Here is a 20,535-nt window from a genome sequence, read left to right as displayed (position 1 = left end):
AAAACGCAGGTGCTTTTGTTTTCTGATTTTGAAACCAGAAAGGTCCTTTATAAATTATACATATTTGCAAACTGTTGATGTTCAAACTAAAGCATCTAAGGATTTTGTATACGTTTTTCAGTCTCTGCTCAACACGAAAAAGAAAGAAAGAAAGAGTAGCTTTTTTTCTTTTCTTTTTTTATCGTTTTTCCATGCTATTATTGTTTATTCTTCATCTGATTCCTGTCGATGATCATTTTCAATACAATTTCCTTCTGTCTTTGTACCCCAAAAGAAAAAGAGAGAACAAAACCATGTTGATTGACATAAAATCGATGATGTGACCATATATAAAAGGATTTCTGGAACTTGAAGACTTGTACACTCAACGTGTCTTCTTTTTTTTCTTTTTTTCTATTTAACGTATCTTTTTGGTTGTTTGTGCAATATGGTTTTAATAAACAATTGTTTGAGATATGACCAGAATAATCCTAGTCCAAGTTAAATTGGAGTAGTAGTCTCAATTCATACCAAATAAAAAGTTTTTAAAAAATTTGGTCAACAATCTAACTCACAGTTAAATGGGAATAGGACTAACCAAATCAAACTCTAGGCACTCCTAATTTAAGTGAGAATAAAAAACCTAATTCAGGTTTGACTCAACCTCTTTGCCTATAAATAAACTCATACCCCAGGTATAAACGACAAACTGATTATTTTATATATTAAGCATACTTATTTTTCATAAGCTAATTTAGACATCAAAGTGAAACCCCATAATAGATCTCACGTACGAGAGATTGGTCGAAAAAAACAAAAAAAACCCATAAAACATAGTTTACTGTTAGAGATGATGCCTCATATTTTGAATTAGGAATTAATATTGTTCTCTAGTATAAATGGTCTTATGGGCAGAGTGAGTGAAGCTGAGCATGACCATTGAAGCTTAATTTTTGTTTGTTATGCAAGAAACAAATAATAGGTTGGAAGTGTGAGGTGTGAGGGGCAAATATAGTGAGAATTATAATGTACCAGATTAAAGTTTTAATTGAAGACAATATATACAAGTTGTAACCCTTTTTTTATTATTGAAATTAGCTGTTATGGACATATACATTGTTGAACCATGTAAAATTATGTGTTTTATTTTCTTTTTTATCTTTACTTTTTACTAAATTACATAGTTCTCAACTATTGGGTTTATGGGCTGGCAAGCCTACATGACCGAAACACCAAACCCGCCCACTATATAACCCGAGTTTACCGAATACACAAAGCATGGGGATCTACTCATCGCATTACATGGCCATGTAATTGCCAGATGGGCCATAAATTATAGTCAAATCGTGTGCTCCAAATCTCAAGGAAAAAGACACGTTTTAATGAAAATTGATGTGGGATGAATTATCCAAGAAAGAAGGATAGTGCAGGAAATGACAGGAAGTAGTTGAAGGCAAGTCACTATAAAAGGTAACTCATAGCCAGTTAGAAGGGACTTTTGGCCTCTTTCCAAAACTCTACTTTATTTAAAAATAATCACATTCTCCGTCAAACAAATTGCTGACTTAAATATCAAAGTTATTCACTACATGTACCCTCGACAAGCTACATTGCTTTCTTCTTTTCTCTTTTGCAGGTGCAAATTGATTAGTGTTCAACACAAACAAATTGTTCTAACATCGTCAATTCTAACATTTATTCTTGAAGTCATGGATTTCTATGCGATTGTAGTTCTTTTGATGACAATGTCTGATGATGTAAGAGTATTCACAGCAGACACTTCATAAGGGTTCTTTTCCTTAAATTTAGGAAAAATTTTAAGAAAGTCATAAAAAATCACTCACATTAGATTCTCTAAATTTTTCCTAAAGCTTAGAAATGCTACAGTGCAACCCAATGCATCCATTATAACATTCCCAAGGCTTATTATAAATCATAATCATAAAAAAATACTCTATCTCTTCTCACCCCCCTGCAACACTCATCCTCTGCAACCACCAAAGAAACACAAACCTTATCAACACCTTAAATTTCTTTCTACCAGCCAACCATCAATCCAAAACCACCAAAGAATTTTGCAACTTTAATTGCCAATCAGAATATCCTCTCAATTTATGAACCCCTATGGACAAAATAAAACCCTGCATCTCGCCCCCATTCTCGGCCAAACCAAGAAGATGAATCACCCCGTGGACATATTTGCCTCTTCAACCGTGACCCACCCCATGGACACTGGTCACCACACCATGGCCGCGCTAGATTTGCACAACCCTGAGCCCCTCTCTTTCCTGCCTGTCCTCTCTCTCTCAACTCGATCCCTCTCTCACGCTCTCATCCGCTTTTTCATCTCTCTCTCTCTCTCGATCATGCCGGATGAAGGAATGAAACAAAAGGAATCAAGAAAACATTAGGATTTACTGCATCTTGCTTGACATGATGTTCAAAGGGAGAAAATGGGACTTGGGTTTTTTTTGCATCTTGAGAGAGAGAAGAGAGATAAATGAAATGAATCAAAATAATAATAATAATAATATTTTAATGTTATAGGAAAAAATATAGAAAAGCTATTGTTGAGTATAGTTATTTAAGGGAACAAAAAGTAATTTAGTTCCCTAAATTTGGAAGAAAAAAAAAACACACTGGGTGAATGCTGGGAATGCTCTAAATTGAGTTCAAATTCAAAAACCAGCTTTGAACAAATTGAGGTAAAGGGAAAATTTTCTTATATAAACATTAGGCCGTCTATTTTGAATTCTGGACAAGCATTATTGAAACATCCAGCTTTCTGAATTAAAAATATTTCCGAAAGGATAAATGGATGCTATCTTGATGTTACCACGTGGCCCATGTTTTTTTTTTTGCTTGCATCAATTTTCTGTAATTTTGCTGTTCGAATTGCTAATAATTCGAACAATAAATGCCATAAAGATCCTATAAAATTCACATGTCCAAGCAGGCCTTGAGCAGCCTACCTACTTGTTGAGACATGTAGATCTTATTAGAAACTCTCACATTTACCGCAATCTGGGCAATAAATTGTTGAGAAACTGGATCATAATTGAGTTGTGTCTATGAGGCTTGCATGGAAAGCCTCAAGGTTCATAGACAATCCCTACCCAGTCATAGACCTTTCTGAATTCACAACGTACAAACAAGTGTAAAACTCCTTTAGATACTTCCTCACTTTCATAAAAATGTATAAATACATATATATTCATGACTATACAGAGGATATGAGAAGGAGATGAGTCCAAGTGTGAGCTAAACCAAATTGGTTGATATAATTGACTACTAAAGATTAACTGATATCTATAAATAGAAAGGATAATGACACTGCTGAAACCATATTCAGAAGACAATGAAGAATGGCTATTAGGTTTTGCATTAGGTTGAACGACGAACCTCACCACTTTGTCTTGTGCTTCTGCCACTGCTTAAAGGGGAAGAAATCTGACTTGAAAGTTGCACTTCAGGGAGTGAAGCTGACCCAGTTTGAGAAAAAATTAAACCAACTGTACTACTGGTATTCCCAGAAGGGGGCATTCTGGTTGAATAAGATTCCCTTTGGGACCCGGAAATCAGTTCAGGCCGAAGCTCTGAAGAAGAGGATGAAGGAGCCAGGGTAGCTGGGAAAGACCCAACTGGGTATGGAGCAACTGGCATATCAATGAGTGATGATGCAGATGGACTGTATCTCATTGTCCCCATCGGATGATCAAATTTACACGTTGACCCAAATTTGCAATGCCCATTTTGCAAGTAAAAAGCACAAGGCTGTGCCCCCTGTTTTTGGAAAAATATGAAACAATTGAAAATGAGGCTCTTTAAAAAAAAAAAAAAAAAAAAAAAAAAAACCACATTGATTTGTAAAGTCTCCGCATCTCAGCATTATGAAAATATGGTTGGGAGCAAGTGATACACTAGCTGTTCAAGATATCAACATCAAAAAGGGGAAATAGTGCAGAAACAAATTGTTGCAGAAAATGTAAGGCAACATCATTTATAATGCTCACAACATTTGAAATATCTATTGACAGCAAATTTGAGGTGTAACACATTATAGGAAGGCAGACGTGATGTACATAAGAGACATTGCACTTGATAGAGTTCAATTTGTATTTACTATGCAACAGAAGAATGGGGATAGATACATGGTAGCAACAAAGCATACTTATGACAAGGTCGATAACCAAACTCTTCTATAAAGAGTTGGCTGTTGAAAGACCCACCAGTTCCAAGGTACTTTTTTTGATAAGTCCAGTTCCAAGGTACTTAAAGCACGACTTGATATTTACTACTTCACAAGGCATCATAAGAACAAAATGCAAAGAACTATGATCTACCAAAAAAAAAGAAAAGCAAGGAATCTCATAACCCCAAAGAAAAAAAGAGAACCAAAAAAAGAGAAGAATTTCATGAATCATAGACCAAATATTTGGTGAAAAGAAGCAAAGTCTCAAGCCTAATTCAGGGAAATCAATATAGCAATTGCACTGATACTATGAAGGTCATCCAGGTACAAATTGAACCAAGACACATTGCACAGCAAGATCACATGCTTCAAAAAAGCATTTATTCAGGACTTTGATACAACCGTGACTGTCAAACATTTTTCTGAATATATTGATATTCTCCCTCATATTTGAATTCTCCCATAATAAAGTACTCATTTTTCAAATCAGAGTAGAAAAAATCTTAAGAATGTATAATCTGCTATATTAATCATGTTCCCAAATACAAAGACCACCAAAACCTAGTTCTTCATATCATGACACCAATAACTTTGTAGCAAAGACCCTCTATGACAGGATTATTTTCATTAGCAGACCAAAGTAAATCATAAAACTTCTCTAAGAAAAAACTACTTTCATGACCAATAATACATGATTGCAAAACTAAACTCACTAAAAAGGAAGAAAACCTAATTACTCGCATCAATATGGTTGGAACAAAAGAAGTGAAGAACCAAATAACTAACTAACACCTACTACTCATGATACCTAACATCTAACACAGAACCTTGGTTCAACAAAATAATAAGATGAATTAAATTAAATTAAAAGGAAAAAGTGCTTGGTCTATAAGACAAGAACTATTTCATACCGGACGCAAGGGGAGACCAATGGGACTAAGGAAAGTCCTGGGAACAACCCGGTCCCGAGGATGATGATATCGACAAGACGATCTGAATTTACAGACCCCTGTTCTCATATAGTACTGGCATTCAGTCTCGCCAGGTCTCTCAGGAAATGATTGTTCGTTCTGGCTAGCGCTTGAAGGGTCGGCAGAAGAGGGTAATGAAGGATAAGGTCGCCCAAGTGCAGGTGATGATGATGATAGTGGTGTTACTCCATACAGAGAAGTTGCTCCGACTGCAGGCTGAGCACCAGGAGATAGTACAGGGCTTACAGGCGTCTGCACCAAGTAAGCCAAAAACATTAAAATAAATGAGCATAATTCTGGCATATCTCAATCGCATCTAGTGCAGTTTGTAGCATACCGAATAAGGACTCCAACCCGGCATAGGAACAAGCCCTGGGGAAAGCAGCACAGGACCATAAGTCCCTTGCACATAAGAACCAGGTAATAGCGGAGGCCTAGGCACCCTCAAGCTGGTGGATGCACTGCCATAATGGTCAGGTGTAGGATGCGAAGGGGACTGCACCGGCGGATAAAACTGAGGTGCAGAAGCTGGCATTGAGGTACCAGCTATTTGAGGATGATGGAATTTACAAGTTAAACCAAATTTGCACTGCCCCGTTTTCAAATAATAGGAGCATTCTTTCTCACCCTGTGAAACAAACGCTTGTGATTCAATTGTAGTATATACTCAAGATGCCATGACACATTGATATTAGATTGTGTGTAAGCATGCATGGGAATGAAAAGAAAGGGAAGTCAAACCGGTCGTAATGGGTATCCATAAATATTTAGTGGAGCTTGGCTCAAAGATCCACCTCCGTGTTTTGGATGGTGAAATTTGCAGGACGCACCAAATTTACACGTCCCAGTTTTCAAATAATACTGCACATCAGGAAACATACATAAGAAATATAAAAGGAACACAAATCGTTTCACAATATACAAGCCAGATAATAACAATTATAAGCAGATCTCCCAGGAATCCACATTGACAAGTTATCAACCATCACAAGCTCACTTAAGGTGCTACAATCAATCATTACACAATTGTATACCTGACATGCAGGTTCCCCAACTCGCTCTGGGTACTCCCCTGTAGCTTTTACAGCTTCCGCAACCTAAGCAGCATAATCACAATTAACATTTAGAAACCACGCTTTCTAATCCTGGTCACAAGTAAATCCGAAGGAACAAAAACGATTAATCTCTGAATCACAAACTGTAGCTGTTTGGCACTGAATAAAACAAAAAAACACCACTCTGCCGACACAATTACACAAAAATAGCGCCCAGGCCCAGCCCAAGTGAATTTTCCTTCCTTATCCTCAGATTTTTTAAGCAAATAAACAAAAACCAAGTTCCCAACAAAAGCTCCTAAAAGAATTAGCGCACAACCCTGCCAAAATACTCCAATTGCGCATAATTAAACTAAATTACATAACCCACTGCATTAATAACAGCTACTAATTCAAATTCAGTTCATAAAACACACACAACATCCAAAATCCACATCCAAACAACACCAAGAAACACAACAAACAAATTCAAATGCGCATAATTTACGACGATAAGAGTAGTTTACCGCGACGCGATCACGAGGATGATTGTACCGGCACCTGCTACCATATCCACAGAACCCGGTTCGCATGTAGTACACGCAATTGGGCACGCCGGGTCGCTCCGGGTACGATTCGCTGGTCCTCAGCCCCATTTGCCACATGGACTCTACAATTCACCCCAGGAAGAAGAAGAAGAAAAAAAAACTCGTGTCACCATCACCACAAAACCCTAACCAAACCCCCCACATTGCAAAAACCCTAGAAAAATCCCCCAAATTCAAATACCAAAAACGAAATAATTAAACGCAAACGAAACCGAAAATTTCGAATGCGAAAAGCGAAATGGGAAGAGGTACCATGGAGCCCAGTCTCGCCGCCGGAGGGGACCCACTCCTGTTGGTTTTGGCCCGATTGGGAGCCATTTCTCGCCGGGTTGCGACCGTACAATTCCATCGAAACGGGTTTCGTTTCTTTTATTTCTGTTTTTCGGGGTTCTGTACAGGTTACGGAAACTATACAGGAACGAAACGGAAACTTTTCTACAAGAACTCTACACTGCTCCTAGAATGTTCTCCAAGGATCGGAGAGCTCGATCCGCCGAGACTCGCCGCGAGGAAGCAGAGCGAGAGATAAGGGGAGTTTGGGTTTCACTGTAATAATGGAAGCTCTTTCTAAGACTGTACGGTCTGGTTTTGTGCTTTTCCGTTTTGTGTGTTGTGTGTTGTGCGCGCGCGTGTGCGTGTGTCCGAGTCTTTTTTTTATATTTTTATTTTCTTTTTGTGTGTGCTTGTTTTCGTACCCGCCAGAGGGAGCACCTGCCCTGGGAAACTGCGATTTAACTGGGTTTTTGGTCCTATTTGAGTGAAATCGGGTAACCGACACTTGGTCCTCGTGGCAAAATGACTTAAATGTCCTTGGGTTTCCAACTTGTATGGTGATAAAATTTTTGACAACAATTACTTAAGGGTCTACGAGCTATTACGGTTAACAGTTATTAACAAAAATCGCTAATCGCAATTGTTCAAGGCAATTATTGAATTTTAACTGTAACAACCTCCGCCTGGGTGGTTAGTGATTATTATGTTTGTACCTGACGGTTTGAAAATCGCTTATTAATTTGGCCTTCGGGCCGATTTTTTGGCAAGTTTAAATTTTTTTGAAAAAAAAAAACAAAAAAAATGAATGATTTTTGGACCTTTTGGTACAAAATTAACAAATCTAAATACAAATTCAAAATATCTATTCAAAACAAATACAAATTCAAAACACTAGAAATCCAAACAAATCCAAAACCAAAACATACAAATCCAAATAACCAAAATACAAACAAAACCAAAACATTACAAATCCAAATAACCAAAATACAAACAAATCCAAAAACAAAACATTACAAATCCAAAATAAAAATTACAAATCCAAATAACCAAATACAAACAAATTTTTAATATATATATATATAAGGGTAGGGAGTTAGCGGTTACTAACCGCTTCCGCCTAGGCAGTTAATGGTTATTTATAACTACTTTTGAAAGCGGTTATGCGGCTAACTGTTATAAGCGATTAGTGGTTGCAGAGCGATTATAACCGCTACGTTTGTATAGGCCTACGATTACCTATCCAAATCTCTAATGAGAAATTCTATATAAAATTCACTTATTTGGGTATGTGGCTAGAAATTAAGATCCTGTCAAATTATTTATTCGAATTTGAGAGAATTCGAACATGTAATTATGATAGACTACTTATGAGATCTATCTGACCAGATAAATGGTTTGACAACCTAACTTTTATTTGGTCAAGTAGGTTTCATAGTAGTATCTCACAATTACCAATTTGAATTATTTCAAATTCGAATAAATAATTTGAAAATATTCTAATCCGATGACTAGACATCCAAAATTTATTTAGACAAGCAGATCTCGTAGAATGTCTCTTACATTATTTGTCCAGCAATTCGAGAAGATAATAAATCTCAATCTTGGAATGGGTCTTGTGGTTGAGGGCAAAAATGAGTCATTTGGGGAGGGTAGGGCAAAGTGCCTTGTCATTGGGTCGGTATATATTGATGAGGGGCTTGGAAGTAGTCAAGTGGGTATTTATTTATTTTAAAAAACTTCAAGTGGGTATTTATGGGGGGATATGGGAGTTGCCTCGGCCGGTTATAGTACAAGGGTAGCTTTACTAGCTTTAGGGCTATTCCCTCATGGTTTTTTTGAGGGGGCCAGAAATTTGTGCACTGTATTTGGAGGGTAAAGTGCTTGTGTTTGTCCAATGTGACTGGGGTCTTTTGCAAGTGGGTTGAGAGTGATAGCTTGAGTGCCAAGGGTTCGAAGATATGCATTCAATTCAATTCACAAATGATATGGTTCCATGAACATGGATTATAATTTGTATGGTGCCTTAAACTTTTCAAACTTTATTTTAGTATGCTAACCTTTTTGCTTTTTGGCATTGTGCCTATGTTTTGGGGAGTACTTTCTTCCTCTCGATTTAAAAAAATAAAAAAATAAAAGTAAAACACATATTTATCGTATTCATTTTACACCGACCGACATTGAGTGTTTTAAATGATTTTTTATGTTAACCACTTAAAATGCGTCACGTCAACTACTATGAAATGAATTTAATAAATAAGTTAAAAAGTAGCATTATTCTTTAAAAAAATATTATTATATAACATAAATGGAAAAACTTTTTTTTTTAAAAAAAAAGGCTTAAATCTTCATTCACCGGCCACAATTCTATCATTGTTGAACGACATTGGGGCCGGGTGAGAGTAGAAGAGTACAAGAGAATAATAGTGATGGTGCTTTTCATACCAATATTAGATGATGCAGCGGTTGGAGTTTAGATTCCCTAGCTATGCGTTTAGTGGTCCTTCCACTTGGTGTTTTTTTTTCCCTGTTTGTTGGGGTTGCTTTTTTTCTTTTTTATGCCCAAAAAATTTTAAAAATATATTTAATAAAATAATATTAATGCACACTGCTTCTAGTGAATATGGCGTCATATTTTTTTTCAAAAAAGAAAGGACAGTAAATAAATGACGGACAAAGTTTTCACTTTTCACCTAAATTGAGTTGGAATAAATTTTTTTAATTTAGTTTATTAAATTGACATTTATTTTTAGAGCATATGAACTTACTTATTATTAAAAATACATGCAAATATCGCATGTTCTAAAGACATATGTCAACTTAATAAACTCGTAAAATTCTTATTTTCTGTCTTTGATTTCATCTTCTTCTTAAAATAAAAACGTTAAAAAACAATTCAAACACAAAATATTCTTAAAACACACAAAAAATAGTTTTTACACGAAAAAAAATAAAATAAAATAAAATTACAAACCCATCCAATAATATTCTTTTTTATATTTTGACAAAAGCTAAAAAAATAAAAAAAAATCATGTATGCAGTCATGGGTATCAAAGACTTTTACACTTTTCTTCTTTTCTTCTTTTCTTGTTCTTTTTCATTTTCATTTTTGTCCAAAGTAATAAAAGGCTTTCTTGGCGATGGCCAATAGGAAGATGCCATGTATGCTAATGATAAGTCAGCTGGGCCCGGCTTACGTCAGCTGGCGGCTTTGGGGAGAGCAGATGGCTGTACACGGCGCATAGCACTTTCAATCGCTTTCTTTTAGTGCGACTTCGTTTAGCAACATAGACGGCTCCAAATGTAAGACCATAGCGTAAATGACTAACATATGCTCTCATGGGTATATTAAAAGAATATCAATTCTATCATTGCATTAAACCAACATACCATTGGCAAGCCACCCAATATCCCAAGCACCAGCCAAATAAGATTAGTGAAGATATTATTCACTAATCTTTCTTTCTTTCTTTCTTACTTGACCATGTATTCTTCACAAACATGCTCTCGTATATTCTGGTCCTAAAAACTTCTCAGTCACATTTTCATGCTAAGGAGAAGGAAGAACCCGTTTTTTCCTCCTCTCCTACATGATATCTTCATCACCAGCTTTTTCAGACCGGTTTGTCTTTTACTGCTTTTATCTTTGGTGTTCTTTGCTCGAGGTTTTAGAGGTCAAATCTACATTCATCCATCCACGCGCCTCCTCTTCACCTACATCGATCTACTAGCTTCTTCTTCTTCACCTACATCGATCTGCTAGCTTCTTCTTCCCTATGGCTATGGTCCCGATAGATGTAATACACGCACCACTGCTACCAATGATATTTTCCAACAAATCCATGGTCCTAAGCTATTTTCTAAAGATAATTTTTTGTCCTTCAGATTTTTCAGATCCGAATTTAAGTTCAAACAACTTCTAATCTGGTCGGGCTTCAGAGTTACCATCCTAAAAGGAGATCCTTCAATTGTTGTATATATACCTCTTAGCCGCTCCAATTCCCTTGAAAGTTGATTATGAGCTATTTTTTTTGAGTTCTCTTCTTAGCATTCCCGGCCAGTCAAAGGCCGCCCCCCATCTTCGTTACCCGCATTCCTACTCGACTTTCTCTTTCAAGGCCACATACGACGATCATAGCTAAGGTCGATTCCTACAAAAGTCAGCACACCTCAAAAGCTTAAGACCTCCAATAGGCCTCACATGTAGTAATCTAGGCTTGAGTAGGGATCCACCTCACCCTCTTCGACTATATTTGTAAAATTCAATAATTTTACAAGTGGAAGATGTAAGTCCACGATTTAGCAAGTAAAAGATGATTATATTTTTTTTTTTTGTGTGACGTAGGTCATTTTTTCCTTAAACTACCCCTCAAAACCATTTGGGGGCGGCCGAAACCATCATTTTTGTTTTGTTTTGTTTTTGTTTAGTTAGTTTTTAATATTTTTTGCTTTTTAACAATTATTTTTTAATAACTTTTAAGTTTTAATAAATTTTTTATTATTAAGAGGGCATGCTTCCACTACAGCATGCATGTGGTGATTTTCGCATGCAAGCCAAATTCAATATATAAAATACATACCCACTTAATCGCTAGGCTATTAATCGTATTGTCCCACTTGATTATCGGGTTTGTTAAGCGGATTTCTCCCGCTTAACATCTCCCTCATAACCTTTGCTTAATCTCGAGTTACACTCTTCTAGTTTGAAACCGTGCTTCCTTTGTAATCACTCCTTACAAGTTATACCATTTAAAAACTTTTAAATTACAAATCTGACCCGTAAAAATTCCATTATTACAAAACAAAAAAATATATATAAATTAAATAAACTTCCCCCATTTACTTCGTAATTGAAGAACATGAAAGCTTTAACAGTTTAACCATCTCAATTCTCAAACAGCAAAAAAGGACTGTCACGAGGTGCCTTATCCGACCGACGGGTTAGATAAAACCTAAGCTCAACTGGTACTCATCTTAATTCCTTAACGGGGATTATAGTAATCCACTACCCAAACAGGCCCCAATATCAAACTTTATCTCTTCGACTGGAACAAAAAAACTCTCTCAGTCTCTGTGCTCCTCACAAAACCTGCTAGAACCCCAAGAATGAATAGCTTAACAGCGAGCTCGACAGGGCGAGTTCTAACAACGTTGAATCAGTTCCCAGCAGGACGTCGTTTTCGGGATCAATGGAGAAGAGGTTGTCTCGTCCTTCGACCTTCTCATACACACAGAGCTCGAAGAATCGTTTGCATGGCGGTACGTACAAATCCTGATAAAGAAAGATAACTCTTAGTAAAAGATTTTGATTTTTTATTTTGTTCACTTTGGAATTTATTTTCTGGGGGAGACAAACGGGGCCGAGGAGTTTTGTGAATGTTGTGCTCATTGTTGTGTTGTTGTTTGATGAAATGCAGGAGCCGTATTTGATAACGAAGCTGGAATCTGCAGAGAAGACGTGGAAAGAGCTATCGGTATGTATTGATGAATGGCGTAATAGCTTTGAATAAATTGTTTTCTGAGGTAAATTATACTTGCTGAGTTAATTTGTTGTCATTGTTGTTGTAAGGCATGAGAATCTTTTGAAGTGCATTGCCAAATCCGAGTATTTAGATAATTGATTGGGAAGTGGGGTCTGATAGATTAGCGTCTTTCAGAGTATTGAGGAATTTGATGAAACTAGAGTTTTACAGGCTCGCTGATACAGCCTCTGGAATAGTTTGCAATTATTTGGGATGGGGACTTATGAAATTGGATTGAAATTTAGCAAAATTTAAGTATTAGAAGAAGGTGGGGAGACAGTTGTGATAATTTTAGCTCAGAAGATGGTGGGGTTGACTAATTGTTCTGTATAAAGAATTGTATGTATTATTTCCCAATGGAGGGAACACATTCTATGCATCTTCTACGGTTGATTCAAGTGATGGTTCACAAACTAATGCTTGGTTGTTTGGTAAAGTGATTCTGGGATTTTGTCCTTTTGGGAATGAGAGAAATAAGTGGTCAATAAATATACACATGGGAAGGACTAGAATTCCCATGGTTTAGAGTGTACTTATCAAAAATAAATTCCCATGGTTTAGAGTGACAATGACTATGGAAGAGCAATGAGAGCTCCCACTGTGGAGATCAGATTACATTTCTCATAAGGTTAGAACATGTGCTTGAATGAATTTTCAAATCCAATTCAAGACAATTTAGTTCTGATGTGATTGTAGGCTGACCCATTATAGTTAACCTAGTTGTTGTATCCTTTCCTCGCATAGTCCCTTTAAGCTCTTGCAGCAACTGTTATGCACGGACCATAGGTATATTGAGGAATCTGAAGACAAACATGAAATGAGTGTAACAAATTTTGCATGGCAGAATGGTACATTTACTATCTTAGCTAAAGTCTGTTTCCCTCTTTAGAGGAACTTAATTTGAGGCTTTCAGTGATTAACCTATGAAAATCTAGCTCTTATGCTCAATTTGAATCTACCCAATTGATATTTTAGGTCAAGCTGGCTGATCCAGATGTCGTTTCAAATCCCAGTGAATACCAAAAGCTGGCACAATCTATGGCTGAGCTTGATGAGGTGCTGCATTTAATTTTGCTCTTTCTCATGCTGGGTCTAACTTGGAACTATCTGTTGCAGTTAGTTTCACTTTTAACTGAAATAATTTTCCTTTGTCCTGGACACAGGTTGTATCAGCCTTTAGGAGATTCAAGGACTGTGAGAAGCAGTTAGAAGAGACGAAAGGTTTACTCCCTCCTGTTCACTTTCACAAAAAACTTTCAGAAAATTGAACATTTGTCTTGACAGTCATATATCTTCCTCCCATATTTATCATGTCAGCTTTAGCAAAAGAGGATGGCAGTGATGAAGATATGGCAGAGATGATAGCTTATGAAATTGACTCTTTATCCGATCAACTCAAGGAGGTTGAGGAGAAACTTAAGGTTTTCCACTTTGTATCAGTACATTGGATTTTTCATATACATATTCCTTTTCATTTATTATGTTTTGTAACTATTTGCTCCTTCACATGCTTGATCTGTTGTTTAAGATATTCTTCTTTTCCTTTTTTCTCTTCAAATTTTATTCATCTAAGCAATATCATTTTACTAGATTTATTGTTTTACTTATTCGAATCCAAGCAGCTCCATTTAAATGGCAAACTTGACCTGTGATGAGATCTCTTATTAATTGTTAATTTGGCAAGAATCTCAATTTGAGCTCCAGAGGAAACTCTTATGTTTTTTTGCATCATTTTATTGTGATAGTATTCTTTCACTTATCTGACTTCGGGGTGTCCTGTTGTTTTTCCTTGTCTCTTTTATTTAGTTTATTTACCTTTTCCGAGGAATCTTAAAAGGTGCAATGTTATTTTACATTGGTAGGTGCTACTGCTACCCAGTGATCCTCTTGATGCAAGAAATATAATGATTGAAGGTAAACATCCTCTTCCGCCAGTGAATGAATTGTACTATCTGATTGATTTTTAACCAAATATAATTTATAAAGAGGTTATGGGTATGGTAAAAACTGGAACCTTATATGTGGAAGACAGGACTAAATGATCAACTTTGATCAATGGTGTTGTTCCTTTTGATTTTTTTTTCTCGTAAGTGGTGTTCCAACTTCTACAATATACAGAGAGAAAGCCAGATTTTGGCCATTATGCTGCTCCTTTTGTAGTACTTCCCACAGAACGAGCGTTTTACAATTAACATAATGAAATTAATTAGCTGCTGATCTTGATTATGATAACAAGCCACAGCATGGATGATGTAATCCATCCGCCAAGCATTTGTCTAATTAATACCAAATGCCTTAGAGGATATGAATGCCTACAAGTTGCTTTCCCCTCTTTGAAATAATTGTTTGGTTGCTTTAAAAATCTGGAAATGTTTTTTTTAATGCTTTAGATGTTACCTAGCTCTACTGACGAGAATAAAAGGAAAGTATTGTGCACCTTTTGTGATGCTTAACTAAGGTTCTTCTGTTCCGCAATTTCTTATGTTTCATTCTGACTCTAAAAAGTTGTGCTTTTCTTCTTTTGCAGTAAGGGCAGGTACCGGTGGTGATGAGGCTGGACTATGGGCTGGTGATCTTGTAGGTACATGCTTCTTTTTTTCCTTCAGAATATATGCCATGGATTCATATTGAGTTGTATACAACATTGCAAAACAAAACAAATACTTACTATTTTTGTATACAGAAAACTTGCTGACCTTGAAATTAAAGGTTTTACCATTGACACCAGATTAACGGGTTTAGTTTACGGCATACGTGGAATATACTGGGTTATGTTTGCTAAACATTCCAAATACAAAAACACATTTTTCAGAAAGTAGTTACCAAATTAAATGCTTTTCAAAAAACAAAAAACAAAGCACTATTCAAAAAATAAAACACACTTTTTAGAAAACTTCCTACACCTTCTTATAGGAATATTCTGAGAAAACTGTTTATTTTTTTCAAGTGTGGATGTTGACTTATTAAAAGAGAGAGGTGGCTACATGACCACCCTAAGGGAGGAGAGGGATGGCCGCACGGCCACCCTTGAATTTTTTTTTTCCTATTCAGACTACCCCTGATTTTTTGCTTATCCAGAAACACTAAAATACACTTTCAAAAAGTTTACCAAACAATTTTCTTCTATGAACCTCATAAACAACACTTTTCAAATGTGGACTTCTCAACTTTCTATCACATCAAAAACTCTTTTCAAATCAAAACACAAAAAACCTTTTCAAAACACTTATCAAACATACTCCTGGTTTCTTGATATAGTTCCTGGGATCATATTTGAGTTAGTTACATGCTTCTGCATTATTTTCACCCTTCATGTTTGCTTTCTCAAATGAATGGCCTAGGATGTTCAAAAATTGTAATAAATAGTTATTCTACTGAAGTGCTTCTTCATATAACCTAATGCTCCTTCCTTTTCTTTTCTTTTTCTCAAGGTCCGTATGTATCAGAAGTACAGCGAGCGAAACTCTTTGAAGTACACCCCCTTATCAAGCTCTGAAGTATGTCTCACTAACTTTCCATTAGAATTATGCGTAAACTATTGTTTTGATGTGATTCACAGTCTTTTTTTTTTTTTTTTTAATTATATTCATTTTATTTACTTTTAAGGCTGAAAAAGGAGGATTTAAAACATATGTGATGGAGATCAAGGGGAATCGTGTTTACAGCAAATTAAAATATGAGTCTGGTGTTCATCGGGTTCAACGTGTTCCTCAGACAGAAACACAAGGCCGTGTGCATACTTCTACTGCTACAGTAGCCATTATGCCAGAGGTAGAGTGAATTTTAACATAAATACCACATTCCAACAGAAAGGATATTCATGTCAAAACATTTTCAGCTTTAACTAGAATCTCGTGTTAGGAAGCAAGAGTTAATCAAGTTTCACAAGGTTTTTGCAGTCTAGTCTGGGGAGGCAGCCATTTTTACTTGAAAAGTTGTCTTGGAAATTGATTTTACATGCAATTGCTTCTTTCCTAAACTGACTGACGAGTTTCAACAATGTTGATATCTGGATCCATATTTGTTGAAAATGCCCTAGGCTGTGAAAGAGTCTGGATATGCTTGTTCTTGTAGATGTTATGTTGTTAATGTGGTTTTTCTCATCTTTTATTTTCTATCATTAATGGCATTATATATATTTCTTTGCGCTTATGCTATATCTGGCTTTAGGTAGATGAAGTTGAGGTGGTAATCGACCCAAAAGATATTGAACTAACAACGGCAAGGTCTGGGGGTGCAGGAGGTACCATCCTGCAAAAATTGTGAATATTAGTTTTCATTAAGTGATTTTGCTTTTCCATGCTTCATTTTCTGGAGGAAAAATGAAAAATAAAAATAAAAAGAATGGAATATCTTCATTAGGTCATTTATTGTGGATGAACATCTTGCAGGCCAGAATGTCAACAAGGTGGAGACAGCTGTTGATCTTGTCCACAAACCAACAGGAATCCGCATCTTTTGCACAGAAGAAAGGACTCAACTCCGGAACAAGGATCGTGCTTTTCAGTTGTTGAGAGCAAAACTGTGAGCATCAATTTCACCATGCGTTAATGCTCATTCTATTGTGCTCATATATAAACAGACACACACATTCGTTTGAGTTGTACAATGTTTTCATTTTTCAAGAGCATTCCTATATAAGAGAAGTTTGAATCTTTTGTGAGGTGTGTTTATTTTGAGGGACAAAAGTTAATCAAAAGCAGTGTTTTCATTTCAATCTTATTTTTCTTTTTATTTTTTGTTCCTTTTAGCAGCTATGATCCTCATACAGTATCTTCTTATTTATTAGTTATATTCTTAATGGCGTGGTCTGTTATGCGCAATTAATAATTTATAGGGAAAACTAAACTTACCCCCTTAAACTTATATCCAAATTGCAATATCCCCCAAACTTTTAAAAGTTATAATTGACCCTCAAACTACGTAGCCCTTTCATTTAACCCCCCTCCATTAGAATTTTCTATTAAATCCAATGGAAAACAGGTAAAATGTCCATATTACCCTTATAATTTCTGTGAAAATACAATTAGGCCCTTATATTGAAAAAAAAAAAGAAGAGAAAATTCCCTAGCCATGGATATCCACATCCTGGCAATGAGTCTCTTTCTACGGTTTTTCTTTTGTGATGCAGGGGTATTATTTTCAATTTTTTAAATTTTTCGTTGAATTTAACAGAAAATTTTAACGGAGAGGGGCTAAGTGAAAGAATTAGGTAGATTGGGGGGTTAATTGCAACTTTTTAAAATTTGGGGGACATTCCAATTTGGGTATAAGTTTGAGGGGTAAGTGTAGTTTTCCCTAATTTATAATTTCATGACTTTAAAACTGCACGTTTTTCCTCCTTTTTACCCCCTTATCTAGGTGCATTTAGGATGACCCTTGTACTCACTACAGGTATGAGATAAAAGTAAGAGAGCAACATGAGAGGCTAAGCAATCAACGAAAATTACAGGTATATCTTAGCTTTAGAGGATATTTGAGATACATATGAGATTGCAATATTATTTTAATGAACAATACTTCCTTGGCATGTTTCACATTGCAAATTGATTTCTTTTGGTGGAAACTTGAGTATACTATTAATGTAATGTTCATTGACGACTCTTTGAAGTTAAGCAAAGATATAACATATGTTTCAATCTTAAGTTTTCAAATTTGAAGACATTATTATTATTTTTCTTCAATGTGAACTTGACATTACATGCAGAATGGTTATCCTATATGCTGACCACTGGAAGAAACATTTAAGTAATTAGAGATCTAATAGGGTAACTTTGATATGTTCTACATATGTTTGCATACCTACGTGCTCACTTATGAGTCATTGATGCTATGTTTTTTTTTAAAGGTGGTTGTCCTGCCTCTTTTGTGATGATACCTGTCTAGAATACCTCCAAATGCACCAAAAACTACATAATGTTGTGCAAATGAACTTTTTAAGATTTAGTTCGACTCCTCCTAGAGAAGATGAGTCTCGATCTGTATGCATCTAGTGTTTACCATGGACACTAGGAATTTTATATCTTTATGTTATCAATTCTAATTAGAAAATTTATTTATACAAATACCGAATGATAGCTAGAGGATTGGCAATTTGGCAGTATTATTGCTAATACCTGTCCAGTTGCCATTACGTACATACTCTCTGACTTATGATGTCTGGCCATGGATTGATCAGTGGAAATTGTTTGCCTGGATACTATTGATGGTGTCTTTGCATAATTCCAATTTTTCTGGATAACTTTGTTTACATGTCATAAGGTTTGGTTTTTAGGCATTGGATTAAAGTATGTCTCATGATTGTTATCAAAATGCAGGTTGGCACAGGTGCTCGTTCAGAAAAGATTCGGACATACAATTATAAGGTATTTAACATTGCAAATTACTTATAAAAAGAAAAAAGGTATTTAATATTGCATTTACCATTCTTTCGTTGAGCTTGATATTAGGGCCTGTGCTTTCTTAATATTTTGGAGACCACTTTATACCCTTAATAAAAGGTTATTCAGAATTATTTGAGTTTATTGACAGTAAGTGGAAAAAGGCAAGAAATGGCCGGATAGGGAAAAGAACTTTTTAATCAGTGTGTTAGTGAGTAAATAAGAGATTGTATTGGGAGTCGCTTAGTGCAGATAATCAGAAGCCAATTGTTCAGCAAATTGTTAGTTTTTGTCTGGCTTTCTTGAGGAAGGGTAATTTTGTGATTGAGATAAGTAGTCATAAACGTTCATCTTGGTGCTGATAAGCTTTGAAGGTTTTGAGGGAGTTCATAACACTTCATTCATTCATTCAATTAGGACAATCGGGTTACGGATCACCGGTTGAAGATGAACTTTGAGCTCACCTCTTTCCTTGAAGGTGATATCGACACTGCAGTCCAGGTACTGTTTTTCTCAGACATAGTATTTCTCTTGTTATTGATGCATGATTTCTTTTGTTTCTTCTAGATTTTATTTTAATCATAAATTGTGCTCACAATTATAATAAAAATATTAATATTTAAAGTAATAAAACACAGCGTAATGATTTCCATGCCACTGAAAATATTTGTTTCTTGCAGGCTTGTGCTGCTATGGAGCAGAAGGAACTGCTAGAGGAACTCGCGGAGTCCGTCGTCGCTCCAACTGGCTGATTTCCTAGCATTTTATGGCAATGTGGTTAGAAAATTCAAGTTATTGGACAAGATATACGAAGGAAACAATATCTGCCACAAGAAGCTGATGTCTTCATGTAGAACATTCTCATTTAGTTGGCTGATATGGTCTGAATATGAGTTATCTTTTAAATGTATGTACAGATGAAATGAGAAGGTAAATGGTTTTTCGGATGCCTCGTACCATTTAAATTGTAAAATTGGTATTCCATTGTATAAAGGAAACAAAAATTAGTTACAAACCAGTACGGTAAAGTGACATGTGTTCATAAAACATATGAGAAGAATATGCTTTTTTATTAATGCTATTATAAAAACACGTGATTCTCATATAGATATGATATGTTTACGATCTTTCCACAACTCTTATTCAACCCAACAAATTTTTTTTTTTTTTTTTTTTTTTTTTTTTTTTTTTTTTATAAAAAAGAATAAAAATAAAAAATAAAAATCAATATTGAATATGTAAGACCTACGGTATGAAAACAATTTAATGGTTAATTTGTAAAAAAGTTGTATGAGAGTTGTACAAAAATTCTAAATATATCATATATCTTTATCATATGTTATGGACACATGTCACTTTATCGGACTTATTTGTAGGAAATTAGGAATTGGCTACAAAAAGATTACGTGTCACCTTATTGTAGGGACAAAAATTAGCTGCTACAAACTGGTTTTGTAGCTAATATCTATCCGTATAAAGGTGTTATGTAATCTTTGTATTCATTTCCGACCAAAAAAAAAACTTCATTTATGGTTTCATGAGTCATTGACTTCAGCTACCACAGATGAACCTAGCTTC

General features: G+C 35.6%; 2 protein-coding genes across 2 annotated transcripts; one reads left to right on the top strand and one right to left on the bottom strand.

Moving 5' to 3' along the window:
* Nucleotides 1–3,133: 3,133 nt before the first annotated feature.
* LOC133852209 (zinc finger CCCH domain-containing protein 32) lies at nucleotides 3,134–7,397 on the bottom strand. Its single transcript, XM_062288911.1, has 7 exons — nucleotides 7,037–7,397; nucleotides 6,704–6,846; nucleotides 6,177–6,239; nucleotides 5,884–6,003; nucleotides 5,480–5,770; nucleotides 5,083–5,394; nucleotides 3,134–3,762 (listed from the first exon to the last, which is right to left on the bottom strand). The coding sequence occupies exons 1-7, from the start codon at nucleotides 7,131–7,133 to the stop codon at nucleotides 3,364–3,366; spliced, it is 1,425 nt and encodes a 474-aa protein (XP_062144895.1). The 5' UTR covers nucleotides 7,134–7,397; the 3' UTR covers nucleotides 3,134–3,363.
* A 4,641-nt stretch (nucleotides 7,398–12,038) lies between these two features.
* LOC133883043 (peptide chain release factor APG3, chloroplastic) lies at nucleotides 12,039–19,985 on the top strand. Its single transcript, XM_062322223.1, has 15 exons — nucleotides 12,039–12,314; nucleotides 12,473–12,529; nucleotides 13,553–13,633; nucleotides 13,741–13,798; nucleotides 13,895–13,998; nucleotides 14,440–14,491; nucleotides 15,105–15,154; nucleotides 16,009–16,074; nucleotides 16,184–16,348; nucleotides 16,748–16,820; nucleotides 16,969–17,101; nucleotides 17,972–18,029; nucleotides 18,895–18,942; nucleotides 19,375–19,458; nucleotides 19,638–19,985. The coding sequence occupies exons 1-15, from the start codon at nucleotides 12,162–12,164 to the stop codon at nucleotides 19,707–19,709; spliced, it is 1,254 nt and encodes a 417-aa protein (XP_062178207.1). The 5' UTR covers nucleotides 12,039–12,161; the 3' UTR covers nucleotides 19,710–19,985.
* Nucleotides 19,986–20,535: the final 550 nt, after the last annotated feature.

Source organism: Alnus glutinosa, chromosome 12 (assembly GCF_958979055.1).
Source record: "Alnus glutinosa chromosome 12, dhAlnGlut1.1, whole genome shotgun sequence".
Lineage (NCBI taxonomy): Eukaryota > Viridiplantae > Streptophyta > Magnoliopsida > Fagales > Betulaceae > Alnus > Alnus glutinosa.
This window is presented reverse-complemented; position numbering and strand designations above follow the sequence as displayed.